Here is a 26,118-nt window from a genome sequence, read left to right on the forward strand (position 1 = left end):
CTTGTTCTTCTTAACAATAAACTTTAATAACGTATGAGTATTAATGATTGAAATGAAATAATCACTTTTTGTTATATGAATTCGGTGTTGATCAATATGATATGTCGTCGATGGGTTTCAAAGTTCAAGATGAAGATTAGAGGATCATTAACGATATATATGTATCATACGTATATAAGTCAACATACTAACTACTATTATTCCGAAGTATAGAAGCCCATTTCAACTGTATGTGGATGTGTAAATACTTCCCTTGTGATGTCTATAAATTTCAACTTTCAACCTATAGAATTACCACATTTGGTGTAATAGAATACATGAAAATATGCAGCTCCTAATCATTTCGTGCTGCTATCATCGAATTATACTAGACATGCACTTTAATCTATCATAACTTATAATCTATAAAATTAGAAGTACTCATCAGTGAACATTTCTCTTGATCAATCGATGACTTTTAGCACTGGTTGCATCGCTAATAAGGTGCCTTGATGGTAGTTAAAAAGCAGCTTTTTTTATTTTATAAGAAGGATTCGACTAATAGCCAAAAAAAACAATCGTGAAGATCCCCTATCTTTTAAAACCTACTAGCCAAACAGTGTCACCATCGTCTGTTTACAACCATCTCACGTTGGTTTCTATAGGATTCCTTTCCAGTTTATCCATGAAGATTCACAATTCTCAAACCCTATTTTCGCTAATATTTCCAAACTTTTCTCATCACCTGCAGGAAATTTAAATATCGTACATGGATAAGCGTCGATCAATTTCACCATTTCAGCATTTTCGACAAATTACCTACCTTAACAAACTACGATTTAAACGTATTGTAAAATAGTCTAAACTTTAGCGCTCCTAGAGGCGAGATACGTATAAAAAGTAATCAGATTTCCCAACGAATAAAGCACATGAGCTTCGAATACTCGCAAACAGACGTGGTTTAGTTTAGTTGATATGTACGTACTAAGTAGTAGTCAAGTACGCACTGTTCGGATTCATAAAATACCTTCCTTACATTTGAAATGGAATGCGTAAAAGTGAGCTAAAGTGAGTGAAAGTTTGCTGATGGGAGTTGAAATAAGTCACTTGCAGAGAGAGTAGAGTAGTACTACAAATCAAACCTTATAAAGACACACACCATCAGAATATTATATGAAGAATATTCTCTTGGAATAAAATAGCAAGTGAGTTATATTCTTCAAACAATAGTCTATGATTTGTACCTCTGTAGTATGTACCCCTTATTTCCTTATTTAACCTCTATATAGCATTATCATTTTGTCTCGCTCTCTGGCTCTCTCGCTTTATGGGATGCCTTACAGCAAGTAATTTAAATTTCAACCCCTGAATATATCCTGTTAGATCCACCACCTCATATAATGGCCAACAAGAGAAATTCAAAAAGTAAAAAAAATATTCTATATATATCATTATGGCGTCTAAATTCAATATAACCTTTTACTCATCCCACTTAACTAATGAAATGACTTCATTTTATTCAAGTCGTGCTACTTTAATTGTCTAACCAAGTCGATAAACCTGAAAAAGGTAGTTCGTATGCTGTCATAATTTGGATTACTCGCCAATTCGTGGACTTCGACTCTAAGACGTGGTGGTACAAAACATAATGAAAATAGTCACCATTATGTTTAGACAATCAAAGCTTATTTTTCGAGTATAAAACATTTTTACATATCTTTCAATACGTAAACAAAACAAAATCAGTTGATAACAATGCTTACAATTGGCATATTTAGTACCATATAATATTTTGAGTTCCTGTACTTCTAAGATAACTACTAAAGTACATCTATATATCTATATAAATCGATCAATCGTATATCATATGACACAAATTTATAATAATTTCAACAGATCATTCAAAAAACATCAAGATGCTTTTGAAACAGCATGTATAACATAAATGTGTAAGATTTTAAACAAGTTTGAAAATCAGTTTCTTAGCTTTCACATGTGTTTCAATGTTATCGTCACGATGTGTTTAAGTACTCCAAGGTGTCGCAATATAGCTCAAAATATATACTATAGCTTCCTATTATGTGACCTAAGTTGGATCTACTCTGAGCTAATTCCTAAAACTATCTGGTTCTCTGTTTCAAATGACAATTATATCACAAAATCATATCAAAACTAAGTTAACTAAAATCTGTAAGATAATATTTTACATTTCTTTGTTGATTTAATTTGCTATGTAATCATTATGTACAGTCCTACCATAAGTACTGTTTGGATCTGGATAATAATTGAGTGTATACATATACTGTAGTGAAGGAACTCATACAAGCCGTGATAGTATAAGTTGTAGTGTTGTAGCTTGTAACACAAGCGTTGATTATAATGCATAATTTAACGATGACTTATATTTAATTGTGATCGTTAGTATTTTAAAATAGCTCATCTCCATATAATTACACACGGTATACCTCGTCATTAATATATATAAATTGTTTTGTATAGCTGTGACATAGACAGTACTATAATAAATTATTAATATCATGTTCGTCTACTCCTCTGAAAATTTTCGGCATGTACTTAATTAATTCCGAAATATTCCGTGCTCCGAATAACTTAAAATTAGCAGCTAATATTATTCTTCTAAATATCTCGATAATTATGTATTGAAATATAGTGATATCAATATATCATAATTATCAGATACTAGTGAAAAATATTAGTAGCTGCTTAAAATCATGAATTTCAGCATTTTGAAAAATAGTAATTTTATAAATTTAAGATTTGGAATTAAAAATAAAATTTTTGTGGTTAACTTTATATTTGAAATAAAAAAATTTTAAAAAATTTTGCTTCAAAAAAGCTCAATAAAGTAATAGTCATGTTTTTTAAGAGTAATTGAACCCATTTATGAAACAAAATTATAGTGCTGACTTACAATATCTTTATTTTATTGTATATTAAAGTTTATACACTAAAAATTTACGCCAATGTTGGCCATACCAATTAATCGTTTAGCAGTCGATAGACAGATAGGCAGAAAGCCTAACAGAATTTAAGAAACGGTGTAAGGTGATGTGATTCTCAAAATTTAAACGAAAATGACACAATATTATAAAACAATATAACTACATATACAATTGAGGTCATACTGAGGGACATCATATGATAATGATATTTGACAACTCAACAAAATTGAGGTATATAATCGAATATAAGTTGAAGCAAAAGCGGGGAGTAGATCAGAACAATAAAACGGCCTTATATAAATGTCATTTGTTTTAGAATTCAATATTAGATATGAACATCTTAATCTTATCGATTTGAGGGTACTATGTAGGTTGTAAGCCCAATATTGGTAACGGTATAACGTTGTATGACCAAATGAGTCAGTGGTTTTTCAGTTGTTGCCTAAGTATTGAGTAGCTGATGAGAAGTTAGAACTGAGCAATCACGAGATGCTGTATGATCCATTAAATCCTGATTTCAAGGTTCTTAGTCCATAAAATCGAGCTATTTAACCAATATTTAAGAATTCACCATGCATACTTTGCATTGGACTAGAGTCTGAAATTTGAGTAGTATTAGATATTATCAACAAATCAAAGGTATAATTTGTAAGATTTAAAACCAGGTGTCAAAATAACATTAAAGGTGAGAATTGTTATCTTTTCCATCAGCAGATTATCATAATTGTGTACCTGCAAAGTTGCAACTGCTCCTCAAATATCATGTTGTTTCCGGTTAAAGAGGAACAAAAACCTATCCAAAGACAAAACAAGCTCAATTGAACCTTCTTTATATGTGAAAGAAGCTCCATAAAATCTTCAGCCTTACATTTTTTAAAAATTTCCTGGAGTAAAAAGCGACTCATTTTTGATAAAGACCACACCATAGTTAAGTCCGAGATTTATATACATCAGTGTCAATTGACCAATAAATTCAAGACTTTTAAAACAATCACTGAATGTACTTAAGCCGATGCACGATTTACCATTTGAAATTGATCATTAGGAATGTTTATGGAGTCCGAATAGAATTGTATAAGAACAAATGACTTTTGTGTGGATCATGTTAATGTGGTTTGCAAATTAAAATTTTTTCATTCATGAGGCTCAATGCTCTTAAATCCATGGCGCTGAGGTTTTGATCGATTAGGTTTAAACTTATTGATCCATCAATTAAGATCACGATGAGTATGGAGTGTTTAAATAGTCGCTTGGATTGTGTCAAGAATTGGGGACAATAACGGCCCTAAATTACCGGATCAATTTGGAATCCATATGTATAGTCTGATCCTTTACGTTTCCTAGTTTCCCAAGTTATCTCAGCTTCCTCAAGCCCTTTGTATAACGAGAATATGCGCGTACGTAAAATAGATATTAAATGAATCTTGAATAGCATCGAGTCTGGATAAGGTAATTCGATAATTAATGATTTATGGTATATATACTAATTCTCTCGGAAAATTTAGCCATGATGTTCAATGATGCTAAGCTTTGTTCTCGAATCTCCAGATATTAAAACACCCAGTAACAGAAGAGTTAATTGAAAGAAATATTTTATGCATACTTTTGTTTGAGTTTAATTTTGAAAGGTATGCAATTCTTCATGAGTACAATTGTTCAATCCCGATTTCGAAGGATTCAAGTCCGAGAAACGCTTTATACGCGGAGAGCTGGCTAATTAAATTCGTTCTATAGTTGATACAGTTGAAGAGACGAGTGAAGTTGAAGGTGAAGTTATAGTGATAATCTTAACTAATCAATGTGAGAGTTTAGGGTTCTAATTAGTTGTATATGGTACCCATTTTGACATGTTGGTTATTTAACTCTGTGCCAAAGAATCACATCTCTATTGCTTTATTACTCCATACTTTGATATTATTCCTGTTAACACGAGGCTCATCCTTATCTTCTTTTGGTTGTTTTAGCCTTTCGTTACTAAAATCAAGCTTCAATAAAGTGGATCACAGAGCTCCAGCTCCACAATATACCCCTCCATTACATAAGACTAAAGCTTTTGTAGGGCTAAAGGAGACTAAAACATATACAGACTTGAGTTATTCGAGCTCTAGTTTCTAAGGTCTCTGATATAATTGTTCTGAGAGACTTCTTATGAATATATTATAGAAGTATCGCTTCATTATGGTAGGCTAAGATTACTCTTTTAACGAACAGATCCCTCTAATTGTCAGCCTTTACCTTCGTGATCCGTTCATTCAAGGCTCTTAAATCCTGTTTCGAAAGGTCTCCAAAGTCCGGATCACCAATTCCATAATAGCTAATGCATACACACAAAAAAAAAATCTTTGAGTCTTTGACTTTAACAGATTCAGATTTGAAGCATACGCGTCAACTCCGAGACTTTCTGGAAAATGTTGTGTTTGTTGAATCATGGATGCTTAAACTATAAAAGTAACGCATTATACCCAATTTTTTACATAAACGAATTTGCAATGTTTTGATTTTTGGATTAGAATTTCTCTTCTCTTTTAAATATTCAATACATCATATATCATACACAATGCTTAGAACATTAACAAGACAATTTGCTCCAATTAACAGAAGCTCATTCATCAGAACTTTAGCTACCACAACCATTCCAGAAACACAAAAAGGTGTTATCTTTTATGAAAACGGTGGTAAATTAGAATACAAAGATATTCCAGTTCCAAAACCAAAAGCTAATGAAATTTTAGTCAATGTTAAATACTCAGGTGTCTGTCACACCGATTTACACGCTTGGAAAGGTGATTGGCCATTACCAGTTAAATTACCATTAGTTGGTGGTCACGAAGGTGCTGGTATTGTTGTTGCCAAAGGTGATTCAGTTAAAAACTTTGAAATTGGTGATATTGCCGGTATTAAATGGTTAAACGGTTCATGTTTATCATGTGAATTATGTGAACAAGGTTTCGAATCAAACTGTGCTCACGCTGATTTATCAGGTTACACCCATGATGGTTCTTTCCAACAATATGCTACTGCTGATGCCGTTCAAGCTGCTAAAATCCCACAAGGTACTGATTTAGCTAACATTGCTCCAATCTTATGTGCCGGTGTTACTGTTTACAAAGCTTTGAAAACCGCTGATTTGAAACCAGGTCAATGGGTTGCCATTTCAGGTGCTGCTGGTGGTTTAGGTTCATTAGCTGTTCAATATGCTAAAGCTATGGGTTTAAGAGTTTTAGGTATTGATGGTGGTGATGCTAAAAAAGAATTATTCCATTCTTTAGGTGGTGAAGTTTTCGTTGATTTCACTAAAGAAAAAAATGTTACTGAAGCTATCCAAAATGCTACCAACGGTGGTCCACACGGTGTTATCAATGTTTCAGTTGCTGAAGCTGCTATTTCTCAATCAACTGAATACGTTAGACCAACCGGTACCGTTGTTTTAGTTGGTTTACCAGCCGGTGCTGTTTGTAAATCAGAAGTTTTCTCACATGTTGTTAAATCTATCCAAATTAAAGGTTCATATGTTGGTAACAGAGCTGATACCAGAGAAGCTATTGATTTCTTCACCAGAGGTTTAGTTAAATCACCAATCCAAGTTGTTGGTTTATCTAAATTACCAGAAGTTTTCGAATTAATGGAACAAGGTAAAATCTTAGGTCGTTACGTTGTTGATACCGAAAAATAGATTTAATGTTTTTTTAGTTGTTTGTTTACGGGTTAACGAAATATTTAACGAATTATATAATAAAGAAATAAATTTGATATTTATAGAGTAATTGGATCATTTGTAGATATTCAAAAACTATATGATATTAAAGCTAATTAACCGATTGTCCTTTTGCAACTTCAGGAATAGCTGCAATTTTTTCAACCCATTTTTGTAAATTTGGCCATTCTGATAAATCAGTCTTAAACAGACGTGATCTTGAGATCCATGGATAAGCACTTATATCTGCAATATTTAATTTATCACCAACTAACCAGCCATTATTCTGTTTCAATCTAATTTCATAAACACCATAAATTCTTTTAGCCTCATCTGTATATCTTTTTTTACCATATTCATTATCAACTTTAGCAAATGAAACAAAATGATGAGCTTGACCTTGTAATGGTGAATGTGAAGCAACTTGGAAAACTAACCATTGAAATTGTTCCCACCAAAGTGGATCATTATGATCATATGAATATTTGCGTTCAGTATCATATTTATCAGCTAAATATTGTAAGATAACCCCAGTTTCATGTAATGTTATTCTTTTACCATCTTTATCGACATCACTCAAAACAGGAATACGACCATTTGGATTCAATTCAATAAACCATGGTTGTTTTTGTTCATCAATGCTGAAGTCAATCTTTCTATAGATGTAATCTTTTTTCAAAAGCTCCAAGAAAATTGTGATTTTTTGACCATTAGAAGTACCAACACTATATAATTTGGTATATGGTGCCTCTAAAGCACCCAATTGAGCATCACCTTCATCAACTTTGACCATTTTGATTGTGTTATTGTTGTTGTAAGTTAATACCTTTTCGCGTTGAAAGTATAGGGAACATTCAATCTTTTTTATATGATTTATACAGCCACACTAGATCAGGAATATTGTGGTTACTTATCAGCCTAATTAGGCAAAAATGAGGTAGCACGATACCACACCTTTAGATTAACGATTCAAGGTTTATATTCTTGACTGATGTCTATTAAAAGTAATTTACCCGTGTATTGACAAGATCTACAAAGTTTTCGAAGGTATCATTGTTTAACGTTTGATTATGCATATCCGATATCATACAAACTTTATCGACAAAATTATTCAACACCGATTAATTGACCTCTTTTAAAACTATCAATACCATCAAGCTTAGATCTCCATTTCTTCAATTCATCCCAATCATCCAATTCACCTAATCCACCTGCATATGCTCTTTTGATCCAAGGGAATATCACAATATCAACAATATTCAAACAATTACCCACAAACCAACCGTTATTATGTTTTAATCGATTGTTCATCACGTCAAATAATTGTCTTGTCTTATTCTCAAACATATCAGAGCAATAATCAAAATCTTTGATTCCTTGAGAAGTTTTTGGTGAAGGTAAAAAAGTTTTATATAGATGTAATTGATATTGTATGGGTTCATGAGATGCAGCATGCCACATCAACCATTGTAATTGTTCAAGCCAAAGGGGATGATTATGGGAATATGAAAACTGTCTCCTTATATCATATTCATCGGCTAGATACTGGATAATTGTAATTGATTCCGAAAAGATTTTGGTTGGTGATTTACTGGTATCTTTAATCACAGGGATTGTCCCACTTGGGTTTAATTCTAAAAACCAAGGTTCATGATTTTGCTTTCTTTCAAGATCTATAGAATGATAGTTATACTCTAGACCAAGTACTTCTAACAGTATTGTGATTTTAAGACCATTTGAAGTTGGAGATGAATAGAGTTCAATCATTAAAGTTGTTATCTTTGAATGTTGTGAAGAGCAAAGAAAAATTGAATCTCGAAATTTTGAAATACAAAAATCATCTTGCAATACAGTAATAACTTCCATAACAGATATTTGACAGGTTTTACTGCGTAATTAAAATCCAAATTTTCTACTAAACGACTACTTACAATTCAAAATTCATTATTATATCATTTATTAAATCAACATTGCTTCTTGAACTTCAGGAATAGCTGCAATTTTATCATGCCATTTTTTCAAAATTGGAAATTCATCAAGGGAAATCTTTGCAAATTCACATCTTGAAACCCAAGGGAAAGCATTTATATCTGCAATATTTAAATGATCTCCCACTAACCAACCATTATTTATGGTTAATCTTTTCTCATAAACGTCATAAATTCTTTTCAATTCATCTTGAAATCTTTTCTTACCATACTCATCATCAACGTCACTAAATGATTGGAAATGATGAGTTTGTCCTTGAATTGGTGAATGTGAGGCAACTTGAAATGTTAACCATTGTGACTGTTCCCACCAGAGTGGATCATCATGATTATAGGAATATTTACGTTCAACATCATATTTATCAGCAATCCATTGAGAAATAACACCTGTTTCATGTAATATAATTTGTTTACCATTTGAATCAACTTCACTTAATACAGGAAATCTACCATTTGGATTTAATTTTATAAACCAAGATTGTTTTTGTTCCATTTCAACTTCCATATCCATTGGTCTATAAAAATAATCTTCTTTACCTAATAATCTTAATAAGATGAATATTTTTTTACCATTTGATGTGCCAAAAGAGTAAAGTTTTGTATAAGGAGCTTCAAGTGGACCATATTTTGGATCACCTTCATCGACTTTAACCATTTTTAACGTTGTACTGGGGGATATATGATATATTGATAATAGTTTGATATAGGAGTTCAATTAACTATCAGCAACAATCCAAGAACCTTTTATATAAACTTATAGTTGAATGATATTTCGATAGTAGTTTGATTAGTTACCACTATGAGTCGATAAGGAAAGGGCTTTTTCGTAGTGGTACTCTGGTACTTGAATGATTTATAAATCTTGATGATGATATATCGATTCTGCCCCATGTTTTCTATAACCTAATTGAGTAAAACTAATACATTTTTAAACCAAATCAAGGCATATAGGTCAATTTCCATTTTGTTATAAGTGTTTCCCAAAGATCAATAATCTGATATCATTGATCGAAATGATTGAGAGTTGAAGATATACTTGTAGCTTGTAGGTTATAACTTTTCTGATCTGACTAGTATGAAGTTTTTATAGCATCGGCCATCGGTGTCGGCCTATTTAACTGAGAAACTGATTTATACCCTCAAGTTTCAACTAACTTGTGTACAAATTATTAAACAGCTGCTCGCTGATTGAGACCCAACCCCAAGCTATTAATCATTAGTAAGTAACTGACCTTTTCCTTACTGTTGCTAATATATACTATTATAATTGCTTATGAATTACCTTTGAATTTAATTAGTTTATAAGATTATTATTAATTGAACGCGGCTCTAGCACAGCTGTCTAACTTTAAATCCATTTCGTACGAAACGGAGATTTTCTATGGTACGATCGGTCTCGGTTTAAAAATCCCCATTAGGAATCAAGAACCGATAACTTCATTAATATTAAAAAGATTTGACATATATTCTAGAATCCAGATCCATCAAACAAAGGTACTACTATGAACCTGAACAACTTCATAAAATTAAAGAATTTCTATGTACAAGACATCATAAACTATTATATATATTATAACTGTATATCATTACCGAATTGAAACCAAAAAGCATAAACATTAAAACAAACTAAAAAAGCAAACATAGAATAATAGATACATTACCAAACAAATATCATATAGAATCATTAAAACCGTAGGTGATTTGAAATATTAAAAGTTAATATGACCAATTTAAAAAACATCATTTGAATCCAAATTTGTATTCGTTAATTGATTTGAATCATAAAGATAATTAAGTTGATCTTTAAACCCATTCAACCCATTTAATCCATTCATACCAATCAAATCAAACTGTGTTTGTCCTTCAGTAAACCCAGGAATTTGAGTAGATATTTGATCTAATGAATAATTATTAACATTTGCAAGTAAATCTGATTGAAACATTGTTGTATCAATTTCTTCATTTTTAATTATAGGTTCTTCAGGTTGTTCATTTGATGATATTGAATCTGAATTTGTAGATTGACTATATTCTGATAATGGAGATAGCACATGTTCATGATCCTCTTGTTCTAACTCTTCATCTTCTTCATATTCTTCATCTGAACTAACTAATTCAGAAGTTGTAGCTTGTTCAACTTGTTTAATTTCTGATTCTTTATGATTATGTGAATGTTGTTTAATACCATTTTTGGATAATAATTCTAAAATCATTGAAACTTTATCATTTAATAAATCAAATTTTTGATCCATTTTATTAACTCTTTTTTCTAATTCTTGTAAAGTTAATTTCTTTGTTGTTGTTTTCTTCTTTTTACGTATAGTTTTAGAATAAGCACATTCAATATGATGATTTTTACAATTCAAACATGGTGATGATCCATTACATTTGATTTTCCTTTGTCGACAATAATTACATGCTTTGGAAATACGTCTTCTTATAGTTGGATATGATTCATTACCAGTATCACTCATTGTTGGAGATGTTGTTGATGATGATGATGAAGTTTGTTTCTGTCTTTGATATCTTGACATATTATAACATGACACAACACTAGAATAGTCAACAGCTAATATAAAACTTTATACGTGAGTCGTGACGCATAAAAGAATTTGACGAATCCATGTTTATATATATATTTTTAATTTTTCCTGTCAAAATTAACTTTTCAAGTATTATAAATCATAAATAATCTGGGTCGATAGAGTTCCATTTTCAGTTTTTGCGTGGGATTTGAATTTTTTGTAATGGATTTATAAGTTAATTCCGCTGGTTTCGGTGTTCGGAATGTAAAATGACTAATTTTTGGTTCCGGTATTACCATGGATTTATAATATTTTTTTTTAATATATGGCGCTTATGTAAACTTTGTAAAGGATCGGCGAGGATTTTGCGGGTTTGAAGTTTGAAGTTTTTTTTTTCTCGTTCAACATCGTTCAGAACTTGATTGGGAAGTTTGTGCCAGAGTTCATCCAAAGGTTACAGAATCTAGGGTGCTATTTCTTTGTATAATGCTAGGACATGGGAAGTTGTGGAATGCCTGTGAAGATTGTGTTTGAATGGTGTGTTGTTGTTTATTAATGGACTTCACAGGTTGTTTGAAACTGTTTGTACGTCGTATTTTGTTCAACCGTTCCAGTAAATCGGAGGAAAAGATTACGGCCGAAGGGTTTAAAGGGTGTAAGTTTTACAGCAATACACACGCGTAACTTTTAAGTTAGTTTTAAATGGCAGAGCTAATAATTATTTATCAAGTCTGGAGTTAATTAAGCAACAAGAATACCTCAAAGAATTGAAGTTATAAAACTTGATCGCAAATCAACAAGTCATGCAGTAGTATGGTACGAGCGTATATTCTAATCGAATACCCAGATCATACACTGCCCTACATGGATCTCAGACGTACACAGATACAAGGCAGCTACCTACCCACTGCCCAGTGTACCAAATATATATATACAGAATATTTAATCAAAAAGCTTTAGCGCCACGTCGTCTTTATTTTAATTTCTAACGTTCTTCCTTATCTTTATTCCAGATTCTTACAAGCTGTTACGTCAATCTATACATCATATAGTCAGCATGGTTTTGTATACACACCAGAACTAGATGGGGTTTAAACTTTAATTCTATTAGTACGGCTTGTTCAGGGATGAATATAGGTATATGATCACGCTGTCTAAATATTATAGTTTTGATACGTTGCTCGAGTTTAAACGGATTTAGGTGGACACCTATCATATCTTAAGGCCACGTCCTTATATCAAAAAAACAATGATCATCATCAATCTAATCAAGGCTATACGATATTTATTATATAATATTATTGGGTATTATTGAACATTCCCAGCTATTCACATCTTTCCAACATGTCTGTATATAAACGTAATTGTTTTGAAGTTAACGCTTTGAGTGTACATAGTACTATATATATACAAATATAGCTAGTTAAATTAAGCTAATTAACTTTAGCTATACTATAGATATAGCTTGGTTTTTGAACTACAAAACTACATTAAAAGCCAGCTCACAAGTATATTATCATATTAATATCGTAAAATTGCATGTATTAAATCATAAGTTGACTTGATCAGTTAAAAAAAACATTAGAAAAAACATTAAGCAAACGGTCGTATTTCATTTCGATGTATTATGTACTCATGATTTGAGTTACCTTTGAAACTTTGTAATCCGTTATCTTATTATAACAAATATTGAGAAGATCCAGTTGTAGGTTGAACTTGTTGTGATGGTTGCTGCTGCTGTTGTTGCTGCTGTTGTTGTTGTGATAATGATGGTTGCTGATCATAAACATCAATAAACTGCGCTGGAATATTGAATAAATTATATGAAAAATAATTCCAGTTTATATTTAAATCATCTGTATTTAGTATATCATCAAGCGTTGGTGGGACTAATGAATTATCACTTGAATTTGTTGGTGTATCACCAAAATTTGATGGTAAATTATACCCTGTTGGTGTTTTATATCCTAAATTAGTTTCTGATTGCATTGGTGGATTTAATAAAGAGTTGTGTAAATTTTTATTGCCTTGTGGATTGGAGTATGATGGGAATTTTGGTTCTGGAATTTTAAAATGTGGATTAGATACATTTGCACTTGGTGAAATAATTGAGGAAATTGACGAATTTGGAGTCTCTGAATCTGCTGCTGCTGAGGCTGCCGCTGACGTTGTGGTTGAAGAGGAGGAAGAAGAAAAAGATCTCATATTAATTTCTGACAATGTTTGTCCAATTGAAACGTCTGATAATGTGACTGATAATCTATCATCTTCATACTTGACTAACTGTCTTTTATACTCTTCAATGGTTTTAGTTAACACTGAATCAATCTCAATTAATCTTTCAGTTAATAAATCTGTATTGGTGGTAATGTTATTATGCGGATTTGACTCATTATAAATTTTTAATGCAATTTTAACGAAAATACCAACAGCAAAGCACATACCCGTTACTTTGATATAGTTGATTAAATCAATTCTATTTCTAGGATAACAATCATGAAATTCATATAGTAGATTATGAATAATTTTTTCAATTATATTCCTGGTTTGTGGTTGATTTGGATTTTCCATACTAAATGTTAATACTGTAACAACAGCAGAAAAATATGTGAAGAGTTGACTCAAACAAAGATTAAAATCCTTTTGACGAAATGTATTCGACAGATCAATAATATCAGTGCATGCTTGAATACACATTTTGGAAAACCTTAATTCAATTGGCAATTGCTCTTTGAGTAAACCTGGCATGATCGATATTTCACTTTCTGGTTGATAATCACCCCAATGTTTACTCAGTGCAACCCTATTGATGACCATTGAGACTGAATTAAACGACATTTGCATGTGTACAACTTTAGAATAATCAATTTGATAATCTTTTGAATTTTTTGGTAAATTAATTGGATATCCTGGTCTAATAGAAACAGGTATGGACATCTTAATTTCTTCTAATTCATCATTCAATACTTCAATGATCTTCATCATATCCGAACGCGTTTTATTCATCAATGCTGTAGCACTAAATAATCTGTTGTAAGCCTTTGAAGTTACTCTTGCCACTCTTAACCAAGTACATTCCACAACATTCGGATACTCTTCCACATCGAGTTCTTTTGATTTCAAATAAAAAGTATCACAATGGTTCATATTATGATCCAAATCTAATTGATCAAGAGTTATATGTAATGCTCTTGCAGTAGCTAATTTAATTTCATGGAAATTTGGTGTGATATTCACATCAATCGAAGAAATATCATTATCATTTATGATGGGTGGTTTACCCGAATGCAAGCACAATCTTCTATCAATGATATAACACATAAACCAAAGCCGTTTTCTTTCACTTCTTTCTTTTGGAGGGAGTGAATTCATAGTTTCAATTCTATGAAGGCCTAGTGATTGAGCCAATCTAATAGCGGTAGATGTTACATAGTAATCTATTTCTGGAACTATAGTTAAATCTCCATATAAGGCAAGCATTAATATAGCCTTTAAAGCAGTTATACTCTCACCAAAAGCTGACACTTTTTGATAATAATGAGTTGCGCTATTAAAATAACGAGCTTCATTTCTTTGTAGACGTGCAACCTCCGAATCTTTACCTAAAAGTGAGGCTTCTTGAGCCCTAACACAACATCCATATATCAACATCATATAAAGCATCAAATATTCTGACGGCAGCAAGTCTTTCGTGAAGTGTATATCTTCTAAATGAGAATAATAACGATCAAGTATATTTTTCAATTCTTCTTTTTCAACAAGATATGACGTAAAGGGAAATAGTTTATCATAAATTTCTAAAGACTCATATGCATCATTTTTTGGGGGTAGTGGTACAACATCTTTCTCAAAATTGACAGGCGAAGATAAAGTATCCCTTTGTTTACCCATAACTAGATTCATTTGACTAAGAGCTTTTATGATTGGCTTGACACATATAGCATTCTTAGCTTTACCACATATCCAGGATAGACCTTGTGCACTAAATATAGACATGGTACATTGTGATCCAATATATTCACCACAAGAGACTTTTGCAGTTTCATCATCTGCTAACATTTGTTTTGTCTTATTCATAGCATGTTGAGCTTCTGGACTAATACCTTCTTGCGAAGTTTGTGACGGAGACTCTAATGGTCCTGGGGATATTGTACTTCTTGACTGATCATCTTCAGAGTCTTGTTGATCCTCTGTGATACTTCCAGTGACACTTTGCTTTCTTGTTTGTGAAGATGTACCAGATGGGTCTCCAATTTTATTCACTAAAACATTCAATAAACCTTCTAATTTATCAATCCTTGAATCTAACGATTTAATAGCAGCTTTTTTACTCTGGCGTTTGCGTATACCTGGTCTTGATCTTTCAATATGTGTATAAACACACGTATTTGAAGCCTTTTTACATCTTGCACAAGGTGATTCGCCATCACATTTGATCTTTTTGGCTTTACAAAAATCACACGCTTTGATTGTTCTTTTTGGCTGTTGTTGTTGTTGTTGTTGCTGCTGCTGTTGTTGAGTTTGTGTTTGAGCAGGGTGATGCTCTGGCTGAGTTGATGACATTATGGCTAGCTGCAGTTCACAAGGTTTGATGTTCTTTTGATACTACAAACTACAAATACATTTATAACTTTCAACAATTAGAAATTGTTTTTAAAGAGAATCCATTGTTTTTGGAGGGTTCGGAGGTGCTGGTCATGCTTCTCATTCCGAAACCGAGACCAAACGTTTATGGGCTGGTCTCGGTGTCGGGTCACTATTGTAGAACAGGATTCCGAAGCCAAACCTTTAAGTAGGCTTTTAAGTTCTCAATGCTCATCGTCTGAGTAGTAGAATCCGGGGAAACTCTTAAAAATATATATTGTTAGGAGAGATAAGCAACGAGAATAATCTGTAGAGCTGGTGTATAGTATTTAACACATTGTAATGTAGGGGCCGATCGTCTATAAGGAGAAGCTAGCTATTAATACTACAAGCAAGAAGGAGCCTATTTGTAAGACGTATATTATATAAATAATATACATGTATTAACTAGAACATTGAGTATATAAGTACCCGACGTATAGAGATTGTATATTAGATATCACATGTAATGCACTGAATGATAGCACAAAATTAGATATAAGCCATATTATATATGCATATAACCAATAATATATATATAATATGTGCTATAGAAGTAAGCTTATATACAACAATATTTTAACATTAATAGGTACTGTACAAGTATAATTATTAATCTTAGCGCTTCATGTTTGAAGCCTGTATATTTTTTCAGATAATCGGCCATGAAGCTTTGATTCCTCTCAAATTGGATCATAGATGTTGTGAACAGCTTTAGAAGGTGGTAAGTCACCGAATTCATATTTGATGTTGACTTATAAATATCTTTTGTATTCTAAAATAGCTGCCTTTTTTAAAACACAATCAAGTTTGAATAACTTGACAGAATCAAGCTGCCTGTATCATAAATATTGACTAGACCATGCGGATATAATTCATTAAATATCTTCAATGCAATATGTACCAAGATATTCGTAGAAAAACACACACTAATACACTAACACTTTGATAAAGTTGATCAAATCAATTCCATCCTTAGGAAGACAATCATCAACTGTACTTCTATCACGTAATTCACATCTATAGCGATGATCTTTGATTCCTGACTACTGTGCCTGGGATACTCTGCGACCAGTGCGGTGTAGTGTTGACTCGAGCTTGAGAACTGAATAGCAAAATATTATATAACCGCGTAAGTTGAAATAATTAGCTGGCCTTCCGCGACCAACTACGATCGGATTCGAAATCGATTTCCAATAAGTGTAATCGATATATTCCACTATAGTCTATAGTGGGACTCGACAAATATGTATATAACTTGAGTATCATCATCCATGTTCAATATATAATATCAATCAGCTTCTCAGAAAATGACTTTAATAAACATATCAAGTTGACGATATTGTAACCAACACATACAGCTCCGTGCTATAGTTAATTACACCTGCAAGTCCAGCGTATACATCTAGTTTCAATCAAGCTAACTTCAACTTTCAAATTTATATTTAGAATCTAGGTATATAAATCAACCAATGTGCAATATGGACGCCATTGAAAAGAAACAGCTGACGATGAATACTACAATTAATATAGATTATTACAGAATAGTTAAATTTTCATTAAAGAGCTATGTACACAACTCAAATCTATTTGAATTTCTTACCGAATAAGATAACTTGTAATTGATCGTATAAGGAGATAACTAAAGCACCGGCAATACCTCTTAAGATGTTAGCACCACAACCGTTGAATAAGGTTTTAACACCTTCAGTAGCAACGATTTGTTTGAAAGCATCGAAAGCACCAGAGTATTTAACAGCTTGACCTGAAGTCATCATCATTCTTCTTCTAACGGTATCTAATGGGTAAGAAGCGGTAGAAGCACCAGTAGTAACAACCCAACCTAATAAGAAAGAAGCTAAGAAAGAACCGTCTAATGAACCAACTAAAACAACTGGTTTCAAAGAATCATATAAACCGAAGTATAAACCACGGTAGACAACAATACCAACAACTGATGGTAAGAAACCACGGTATAAACCAGCAATACCATCTGAAGCTAAAGTTTTTTTGTAAACATCGAATAAACCGTTGAATTGTCTTTCACCGTTACCTTTAGCAGATTTAGCATCGTTAGCTAAACGGGTACGAGCATAATCTAAAGAGTAAACGAATAATAATGAAGAACCACCAGCTAAACCACCTGAAGCTAAGTTACCAGCGAACCATTTCCAGTAACCTTCATCTTTTTTGAAACCGAATAAAGCTTTGAATTTATCTTTGAAAGCAAAGTTTAAAGCTTGGGTTGGGAAATAACGGATAACGTTAGCGGTGTTACCTCTCCAGAATGAGATGATACCTTCATCAGCAGCAGTACGTTTGAAACATTCAGCAATACCGGTATATTTGTGGGATAATCTACCTTGTTTAATCATTTCATCTTGATTTTGAATCAATAATTTAACACGTTCAATTGGAGCAGCAGCAGTTTTTGAGACAGCGGCAGAAACACCACCCATCAAGAAATCAGCTAAAAATGAGGATTCGATTTTTTGTTCACCCATTGTGGAATAAGGAATATTTAATTGAGGTTATAGACTAGAAAAGAAGAAGAAAAAAGGGACAAGATTGCAAAAATTTTCAAAAAAAGTGGATATCGGGTTGATTTATACAAAATTTTCCAAAATCAACGTCGAATCAAAAAAGCGCGCCAAAAATGGTGGAAATTTTTTAATTTTTCAAAAAAAGAATTTCAGATCTCTTCCGAGTTACTTCATTAGGAAAGAATGGCAAAATATTTGTGGTTCTTAATTACCGGATTGAGCCATTCTTAAGGATCTCTTGACGTTTTCAAGTTTTTGGGTTTTTGACTTCTGTTAAATAAACGATTTTACAACTTCACAAGGAAAGAGATCTTGTGTATTAAATAAGGTAGTATGAGTGCTTTTGAAACATTGAATATCAGCTGTTACAATGCCATTTGAGTAACATCAAAACAGTGTCAATTAACCATAAATTAAAGGGGATCAGTCTTACACCTATAACCTATAACCAGTCTTGTTTCTTGATGTTCTGAAGTTTGAACCCTCCAATTACTGGAGAGCAGTTCACCTAAAAATTTGTAGCCGGCAAATTCGAAAAAAGCGCCAAAGCGCCAATTTTCGTACTGAAAAATGAGAGATCAAGCGTGAATGAAGATTTAGGTATTAAAGTATGGACTTACGAACTATGAAAGCAAAATACCTAAAAAAACATACCATTAAAGACTTCAATTGCTCTAGAAGTTCACCTTTATCGTTTAAACGATACCCTCCCCTTTTTCTGTCCATCACTGAGTCTTCATCATACTACTTATTTATGATCTTGACCTATTTGTATGGCTGTTTTTGAAAGCGACTACGTATCCCCCTGGTTCTTCCGAATCAGGTAGTATTGCGAAAATTTGCACAAGTCGGCGACCAATCAGTTTTTCGATTTTAATCTTGTGCGCAAAGTTTAAAAAGGAAAAGTAGGAATTTCGAAACATAAAGAAAATTACCACACAAGATTATGAATGGAAGATCATTATTTACTATTAGATACATAGAAAGTAGGACAATTGATCTAGAATTGGTTCAATTGATGATTTAGTGATATGATATATCATCATTATAAAGGCTGTGGAACAGGTTGACAGATTTTCAAGTTGAAGAATCTCGGTTCTGTGTTCAACTTAGAAGATCTATAAAAAGTCAAACCGTTTCTACTTTCTTTGGTTTATGAAGCATAAAATCATAAACTTAGTTTAATCACGGTACACGACGATACACGAAAATATAATTTAAACTTTAAACTAGACGACGTAAACAATCCTGATTTCTATATACAGTATATAAGGATCAATTCTAAAAAAGAAACAATTACAGCCTTGTGAACCTTGATAATCTTTTGGGTATCGAATCAATTAGTTTTACGTTTTACATATGCTTGTATTAAATTGATCATAATATTATGTACTCTATGCCTCTATGCCCCCCTAATCTTTGCATGAGATCAGTAGAACTACATCGACTACAAGTTCCAGGAAGCTAAGTAAAAGAAAGCCGGTATAATACTTTATTGTACAAATAGGGCCGTTAATGTACATACAAATTTGACGTGTATGAAGGTCTAAATAATATTTATATGAACGCATATAACATATTTATAATATCATGTAGATTATCTTCGACTCAATTATGGAAAAGTTTTTTATAGACATTATATCAAGCTGAAAAAAAATGATTCATGATCGACAAATACATATTAATTTTAAACTTTAATATAATAAATTAATATTTGTAATCGTGACATGGTGAATTGAATAAGCCATGTACGTGTAAATATAAATTATCTGGGGATCACGATAATATCACTTTCGTTAACATCAGCTTGAATATATATCTAATTGGTTTTTAATCATTAATTATAAATCATGTTAACCCATTGGACGAGTCATAATATGAAGATATCAAATATAATTTGATCAGTGATCTGTTTTGTTGGCTGACATTCAATGTTAACATATTCAGAAAGTTCATCATATTTAAAACAGCTCATAGAAAATTAAACAGCTCATCATCAATATATATATAGCACATCTTGCTCTCACTCCAGCTCTTGACAGACCTTTAACGCCAGTTCATTGCTTCCCAAGTTTCCCCCAAGAAAGAATATTGCGTTCAAGCCAGTTTCAGTAGCTCAAGCTTTAATATATAGCTGATATGACCTATTTTTTGAAGGCTATTTATATTAACCACAAGGGCATCGGTCAGGGAAACACCCCACCAGAAAATTCCTGTTTCGCGCACTAATGGGCACCAAAGAAAATTTGAAGATGGATATTTATCTATAGCGTATGAATAGTAAATAAAAACAAACAATAAGCCGTGCTTTATCACACACAAAGACTCCAGAAATTGCTAAACATTTGACTTTATTTCAGTTTAACTGTTAAGGAGGAAGCTATATATCAAATTTGAATCATTGGTTGTCATAAAAAATAAGTGTTTTTTAACGGAAATTTAATCAAAATATTGTCACATTTATTAAGGAAATATTAGTATACTATATTTTTGCTAAAGCTTTACAAACTGTCATTAACTTTCACTGATCAAAAAGGGGATCCCTACTATTGTACTCACAACTTCCACAATTATTTTGATATAACAGATTTTGAAAGATGAGCTCAGCGTCAACGGGACAGCTGGATTCATTCTTATCGTTTAAATCAACACCAGAGGTGGAAGTTGATTCATTGCAACTTCAAAAGGAACAACCAACTTCAATTTCTGAAAAATCATTATCACCCCATGCTAAGGCTGAAAGCCCCATGATCGATGGGATATTTGATACAAAAGTTAATTTTAGTTCAATAGATGATAAATTAGACCAATCTAAAATAAACCCAGATGAAACTATACAAAATGAAATAGATCAGGTTATCAAAGAGACTGAGAATCTAGAGAAAGAAGCAGAATCACAAGAATCCAGTAAACAACAACAACAAACAATTGAAGAAAACTTGAACTCACAAGTGAAGAAGGAGGTCCACACTCCTGAGAGACATAAAGAACCATTGACTATTCAACAACAAGAAGAAAACATAAAATCAACAGCTGATGATATATCGAAAGTTTCCGCGTATGCTCGTTTAGAATTCGAGAACTTTATATTTTATGTTCAAACGTTACAAGTTGTATTGGGTAGAAAATCTGAAAATGATCAGTCTCATTCAGTTGATGTTCATTTAGGTGATTCAAAGGCCATTTCAAGAAAACATGCGAAAATTTTCTATAATTTTGGTACAGAAAGATTTGAATTATCAATTCAAGGGAAAAATGGTGCTTTTGTTGATGATGTGTTCATAGAGAGAGGTGCTACTGTTCCGTTGACAAATAAATCAAAAGTACAGATTGGTCAAATTGTTTTCAGATTTGTTTTACCTGGTATGAACCCACAAGAAAACTTAGAAAGTCCGTCAAAACCAATTAATCCTTCAGATGCTATCTCTTTGAGAAGTAGTTTATATCATCATTCATCATCCGAAAATGTTGGTGAGAAATCTGGTTCTAATACTCCTGGTTTGAGTAGTAAAGATTTTGAACCAGTAGCAAAAGTTGAAAATGAAACAACTGAGGCTACTGAACAAGTCAAGAAAGCTAAAGAGAAGAAACAACCAAGACCACCAAAACCTCCAAAGAAGGTTTATACAATCGATGAAATTCCTGAAGAATATAGAACTAAGCCAGCTTGCTCATACTCAAATTTGATCGCCACATGTTTAAGAACTCATGGGACCTCAAAAGGTATGTCTTTGGCTGAAATTTATAAATCCATTAAAGAATTATTTCCTTATTATAAATATTGTCCAGATGGATGGCAAAGTTCTGTTCGTCATAATTTATCACTGAATAAAGCTTTCAGAAAAGTTTCAAAAGAAGGTAAAGGTTGGTTATGGGGTCTTGATGAGGAGTACTGTGCTGAAAAAGACCGCCTCAAGAAAAAACAAGCAGCAGCAGCAGCAGCTAAGGCTAAAGCAGCAGCTTTGAAGTTAGAACAACAACAATTACAACAACAAAAGCTTCAACAACAAAGGCTTGAGCAACAAAAGCAAAGTGAACAAAATATTAACCAACAACAATCTGTTCCAAATACATTATCTTTGCCTAATAATCTTCAACAACCACAGGGTTTGCAAAACTTACCATTACAGCCACCTCCAGCTCTCCAACAACCTTCGTTGGCTCAAAATCAAGTAAAGGTCAATACAACTTCAAGTCAAAGTCCTTTACAAAGCCAATCTCAAATCAATAATACACCAAGTGTGCCTTTTGCTAATAATCAAAAACAACAACCTTCTCAGAATGCACCATCTTCAATATCCATTCAACAATTCCAACAACAACCTGTTGCAAATGTCACAAATGCAAGACCCACAGTTCCTGCTACATCGTCTTATACAACACCTCAACAATCGCCTTCAATTGCAGCACCTAAACCACAAGGTGTTACACAGCAGCATAAACAACAACAAAGACCTCAGCAGGGACAGCAGCAAAATAACCAGTATAACTCAACACCTCAAGCTCCTAAACAACAACTTCAACAACCTGTTCCTTTACCACCTTCCACCTTACCTTTACAACAACAAAACCCCCCACCACAACCACAACCACAACAGCAATTCAAACCATCATCCCAATTACAATCTCCAGCTCCACAATTTCAAAATAAGACACCCAGTATTCAAGCTCAGTTAGCTGCAAATCGTGGTATATCTTCTCAACCATCAAGAACCTTATCTCAGCCTCCACCTCCTCCACCTCAAGTTCCTAAACCACCTCCAACAGGTCTTACAGCTGATACAAAGAAAGCTTTAGCACATTTACAACAACAGTTGGTGATTTTATCTAAAGATTTGAAGACTTTAGTTGATAGACCAACTATCTCTGCTATTTTAACACAAGCAATTGCAATGACTATAGCTCAAGTGACTCAAGCGGCTAAGACTAAAGGTATCACTTCTGATCCTTTAGCTACACTGATTGAGACGAATCCGCAACAATTGACAAGAATTTTAACTGTTGCTTTGAATGCTGCTACTTTCAAGGTTACAAATGGTAGAATAAAAGCCCCATTAAAAGTTTCACAATCTACATCATCTGCTGGAAATTCCAGAGCTGGTACACCAAATCCTGTCCAACAATCACCATCACCTCGTACCTCATCACCAAATGTTGCAAATATACCAATCCAACCAATTCATAAACAGACTACTCCTGCAGTTCCATCACCGATTCAACAAAAAAGAACTTATACTCCACCAGCACAACAACAGAGGGCATACACACCACAACCACAACCACAACCACAAGCCCAGCAGCAAAAGCCATACACACCTCAACCTCAAGCTACACATACATCATCACCTCAAATTCAACAGCAAGTTGGTATGCATCAACCACCAGTTCAGCCTAAAGTTCAGCTTCAACCACAATCACAGTCACAACAATATACACAAGCACCAGCTACTCAAGGATATCAAGGATTGCAAAACCAAAAATCTCGAGTGCAATCAAGTAACTTAAAAGCACCAGTTCATTCACCAGCCCCATCTCAACAACATATTCATAAGCCTGTACAACAACAGAGTACTTCCCAACCAAAACATGCTGTGCAACCTGCTTCACAAGCACACCTGGCATCTACATCTAGTCAAAATCAAGGAGTTATACAACCACAACCTGTCAAGACACAATCTAGTAACTTGGTATCTTCATTCAACAAACCAAATGTTATAAGTACACCTCAAACTCAACCATCAACACCAAATGCCCCAAAGGTACAACCATTACCGAGATCAGCGTCTTCATTAAGCTCAGTTCAACCACAGACTTCACAAAACTTGTCATCTCAGCCACTCAATACACAAGTACCATCTGCTACACAAAGTCAAAGCACTCAAAGCCTTACAAATAATGGTGCTTTAGCTCAATTTCAAAATAATAATTCCATTCAACAAGCACAAACAGAACCTTCAACTCCAATTGCTCGAAAGATTGAACCTATTGTTTCCCATGCTAGTAATCCAGTTGATATCAATAGACCAGCTTCACAACCAAATGCCAATGCCTTATTTAGTGGTAATATGAGTGTTGATGATGTCTCAAGACTGGTTACTGGTGATTCCACAAATCTGTTATCTGAACAGCATCAAACTCAAAGTGAGATTCAAAATTTGCCGAACGATGTTTCTGCTAATTTCGATCAACAATCAATCAAGCTGGAGAAAGGACCAGAACCAAAGTCAAATACAATAAATGACAATAAAACTAATCAATTGGGGGCTCCAAATGTTGTTGTTAAACAAGAAAGGGTTGAAAACTCCAATTCAAGCCAAACTGGCCAAAAGGTTTCACGGCCTGATTTGAGCTTTGGTAAACCAGTTATTGAATCTACACCACATGTCCAGAATTCAGGATCTGAAGCTCCTGATTTATCATTTTTAGATGAAGATGAAGAGTTTAATAAGGTTTTGAAATCCTTTTCAAAAGAAGGTACACCAGCTATTGAAGAAAATGATGCAGTTATGGATCAAGAAGAATTGAACAGATTATTATCATCAGATTTCACTCAAGCTTATGAAACGGAAACAAGTAAAAAGAGATCATTTGAAGAAGAATCAGACATGTCAACGGGAAATGCACATACAGATAAAGCTGCTAGACACGAATGAATATAGACAGAATTATAAACGCTTGGTTTTTTTAACGAAATTTGTTCATGTTTAAAGTAATTAATATAATGTATTAATAATCGATTCACGATTTGTAGACTACAATACAGATTAAAAATTTTGTCATCTAATTTACATATATTTTGTATCATCTGTTCGTAATTAACCAACAACGTTGTTGAATGAACCTTCTTGTTCTTTGACTTCATAGAAAGTTGGACCAACATCATGGTTACCATGGAAAACCCAACCATCTTCAGTGATATGATATAAGTTGATTGAACCACCAGAATAAGCATCTCTATGAGCAGCAGCTAGAATAGAACGTTTACCCAAATATAATGCTTCCTCTACTGTTAAATCCCATTTTAAGTTTGAGTCTAAAACACCATAAGCGAATGTTTGACCAGAACCAACACAGAAAACATCACCTTTTAATCTTGTACCATCACTATCAACGTAATATATAGTTGGACCTTCTTTCTTTGTATAACCACAGACCATTGTACCCATTGATAAACCCATACCTTTATATTGGTAGACTAAATTTGACAATATTTTAGAAGCAGCTGCAACAGATATTCTTGATTTTTCTCTCAATTCATGTAATCTACATTGTGTACCTAACCAAGTTTCCCAGTATTGACAGTCAGCAGCACCACCAGCCATGGTACCTAATAAAAATGGATTGATTTCAATAACTTTTTTAACTGTTTGGGATGCAATCCAATTACCTGCAGTAGCTCTTGAATCAACCGCCACCACGATACCACCTTTGAATCTAAAAGCTAATGTAGTAGTACCATGTGCAATCTTGATTTTACAATCTGGATTCTTGGAATCATCAGTATGAGCTCTTAAGAAATCAGTTGGTTGTGAAATTGGTGGCATTGATAATGATGGTGCTAATGGTAAGTTGACGTTATCAACGAAATCATGTTCTTTAGCTTGATCATTGTCATAACCTAAAGCACTAAGAGTACCGGCTCTGCTTGTGAATTTCTGTGCAATAGCATCCATTGTGAATTAATTAGATGAATAATTGTCAATTGAATGGATAATGTAGGTTCAACTGATTCTTTATGCTCGCCACTGATATTGTATATTTGTAAAGCTCTATAGATCTGGCGCGAATTTTGTTGAAGCTCAT

At 33.1% G+C, this 26,118-nt stretch overlaps 9 protein-coding genes across 9 annotated transcripts; 2 read left to right on the forward strand and 7 right to left on the reverse strand.

Annotated features, from left to right (window-relative positions):
• Positions 1-5,499: 5,499 nt before the first annotated feature.
• Positions 5,500-6,615, forward strand: ADH3 (alcohol dehydrogenase ADH3; the record flags this gene model as incomplete). The annotated part of the gene is made up of 1 exon (XM_011278639.1): positions 5,500-6,615. One exon carries the CDS (start codon positions 5,500-5,502, stop codon positions 6,613-6,615), a length of 1,116 nt encoding a protein of 371 aa, XP_011276941.1.
• Positions 6,616-6,748: 133 nt separating this feature from the next.
• On the reverse strand, positions 6,749-7,429 carry BN7_765 (glutathione S-transferase family protein; the record flags this gene model as incomplete). The annotated part of the gene is made up of 1 exon (XM_011278640.1): positions 6,749-7,429. One exon carries the CDS (start codon positions 7,427-7,429, stop codon positions 6,749-6,751), a length of 681 nt encoding a protein of 226 aa, XP_011276942.1.
• A 314-nt stretch (positions 7,430-7,743) lies between these two features.
• On the reverse strand, positions 7,744-8,403 carry BN7_766 (glutathione S-transferase family protein; the record flags this gene model as incomplete). The annotated part of the gene is made up of 1 exon (XM_011278641.1): positions 7,744-8,403. The coding sequence occupies one exon, from the start codon at positions 8,401-8,403 to the stop codon at positions 7,744-7,746; it is 660 nt and encodes a 219-aa protein (XP_011276943.1).
• Positions 8,404-8,595: 192 nt separating this feature from the next.
• On the reverse strand, positions 8,596-9,279 carry BN7_767 (glutathione S-transferase family protein; the record flags this gene model as incomplete). The annotated part of the gene is made up of 1 exon (XM_011278642.1): positions 8,596-9,279. One exon carries the CDS (start codon positions 9,277-9,279, stop codon positions 8,596-8,598), a length of 684 nt encoding a protein of 227 aa, XP_011276944.1.
• A 1,075-nt stretch (positions 9,280-10,354) lies between these two features.
• BN7_768 (Zn(II)2Cys6 transcription factor domain-containing protein) lies at positions 10,355-11,158 on the reverse strand (the record flags this gene model as incomplete). Its single annotated transcript, XM_011278643.1, has 1 exon — positions 10,355-11,158. The coding sequence occupies one exon, from the start codon at positions 11,156-11,158 to the stop codon at positions 10,355-10,357; it is 804 nt and encodes a 267-aa protein (XP_011276945.1).
• Positions 11,159-12,826: 1,668 nt separating this feature from the next.
• Positions 12,827-15,712, reverse strand: BN7_769 (Zn(II)2Cys6 transcription factor; the record flags this gene model as incomplete). The annotated part of the gene is made up of 1 exon (XM_011278644.1): positions 12,827-15,712. The coding sequence occupies one exon, from the start codon at positions 15,710-15,712 to the stop codon at positions 12,827-12,829; it is 2,886 nt and encodes a 961-aa protein (XP_011276946.1).
• Positions 15,713-17,358: 1,646 nt separating this feature from the next.
• Positions 17,359-18,276, reverse strand: PET9 (ADP/ATP carrier protein PET9; the record flags this gene model as incomplete). Its single annotated transcript, XM_011278645.1, has 1 exon — positions 17,359-18,276. One exon carries the CDS (start codon positions 18,274-18,276, stop codon positions 17,359-17,361), a length of 918 nt encoding a protein of 305 aa, XP_011276947.1.
• Positions 18,277-20,912: 2,636 nt separating this feature from the next.
• Positions 20,913-24,968, forward strand: BN7_771 (Pre-rRNA-processing protein; the record flags this gene model as incomplete). Its single annotated transcript, XM_011278646.1, has 1 exon — positions 20,913-24,968. One exon carries the CDS (start codon positions 20,913-20,915, stop codon positions 24,966-24,968), a length of 4,056 nt encoding a protein of 1,351 aa, XP_011276948.1.
• A 162-nt stretch (positions 24,969-25,130) lies between these two features.
• Positions 25,131-25,988, reverse strand: PRE2 (proteasome core particle subunit beta 5; the record flags this gene model as incomplete). Its single annotated transcript, XM_011278647.1, has 1 exon — positions 25,131-25,988. The coding sequence occupies one exon, from the start codon at positions 25,986-25,988 to the stop codon at positions 25,131-25,133; it is 858 nt and encodes a 285-aa protein (XP_011276949.1).
• Positions 25,989-26,118: the final 130 nt, after the last annotated feature.

The sequence above is a fragment of the Wickerhamomyces ciferrii genome, contig 00013 (genome assembly GCF_000313485.1).
Source record: "Wickerhamomyces ciferrii WGS project CAIF00000000 data, strain NRRL Y-1031 F-60-10, contig 00013, whole genome shotgun sequence".
Classification (NCBI taxonomy): Eukaryota; Fungi; Ascomycota; class Saccharomycetes; order Phaffomycetales; family Wickerhamomycetaceae; genus Hansenula; species Hansenula ciferrii.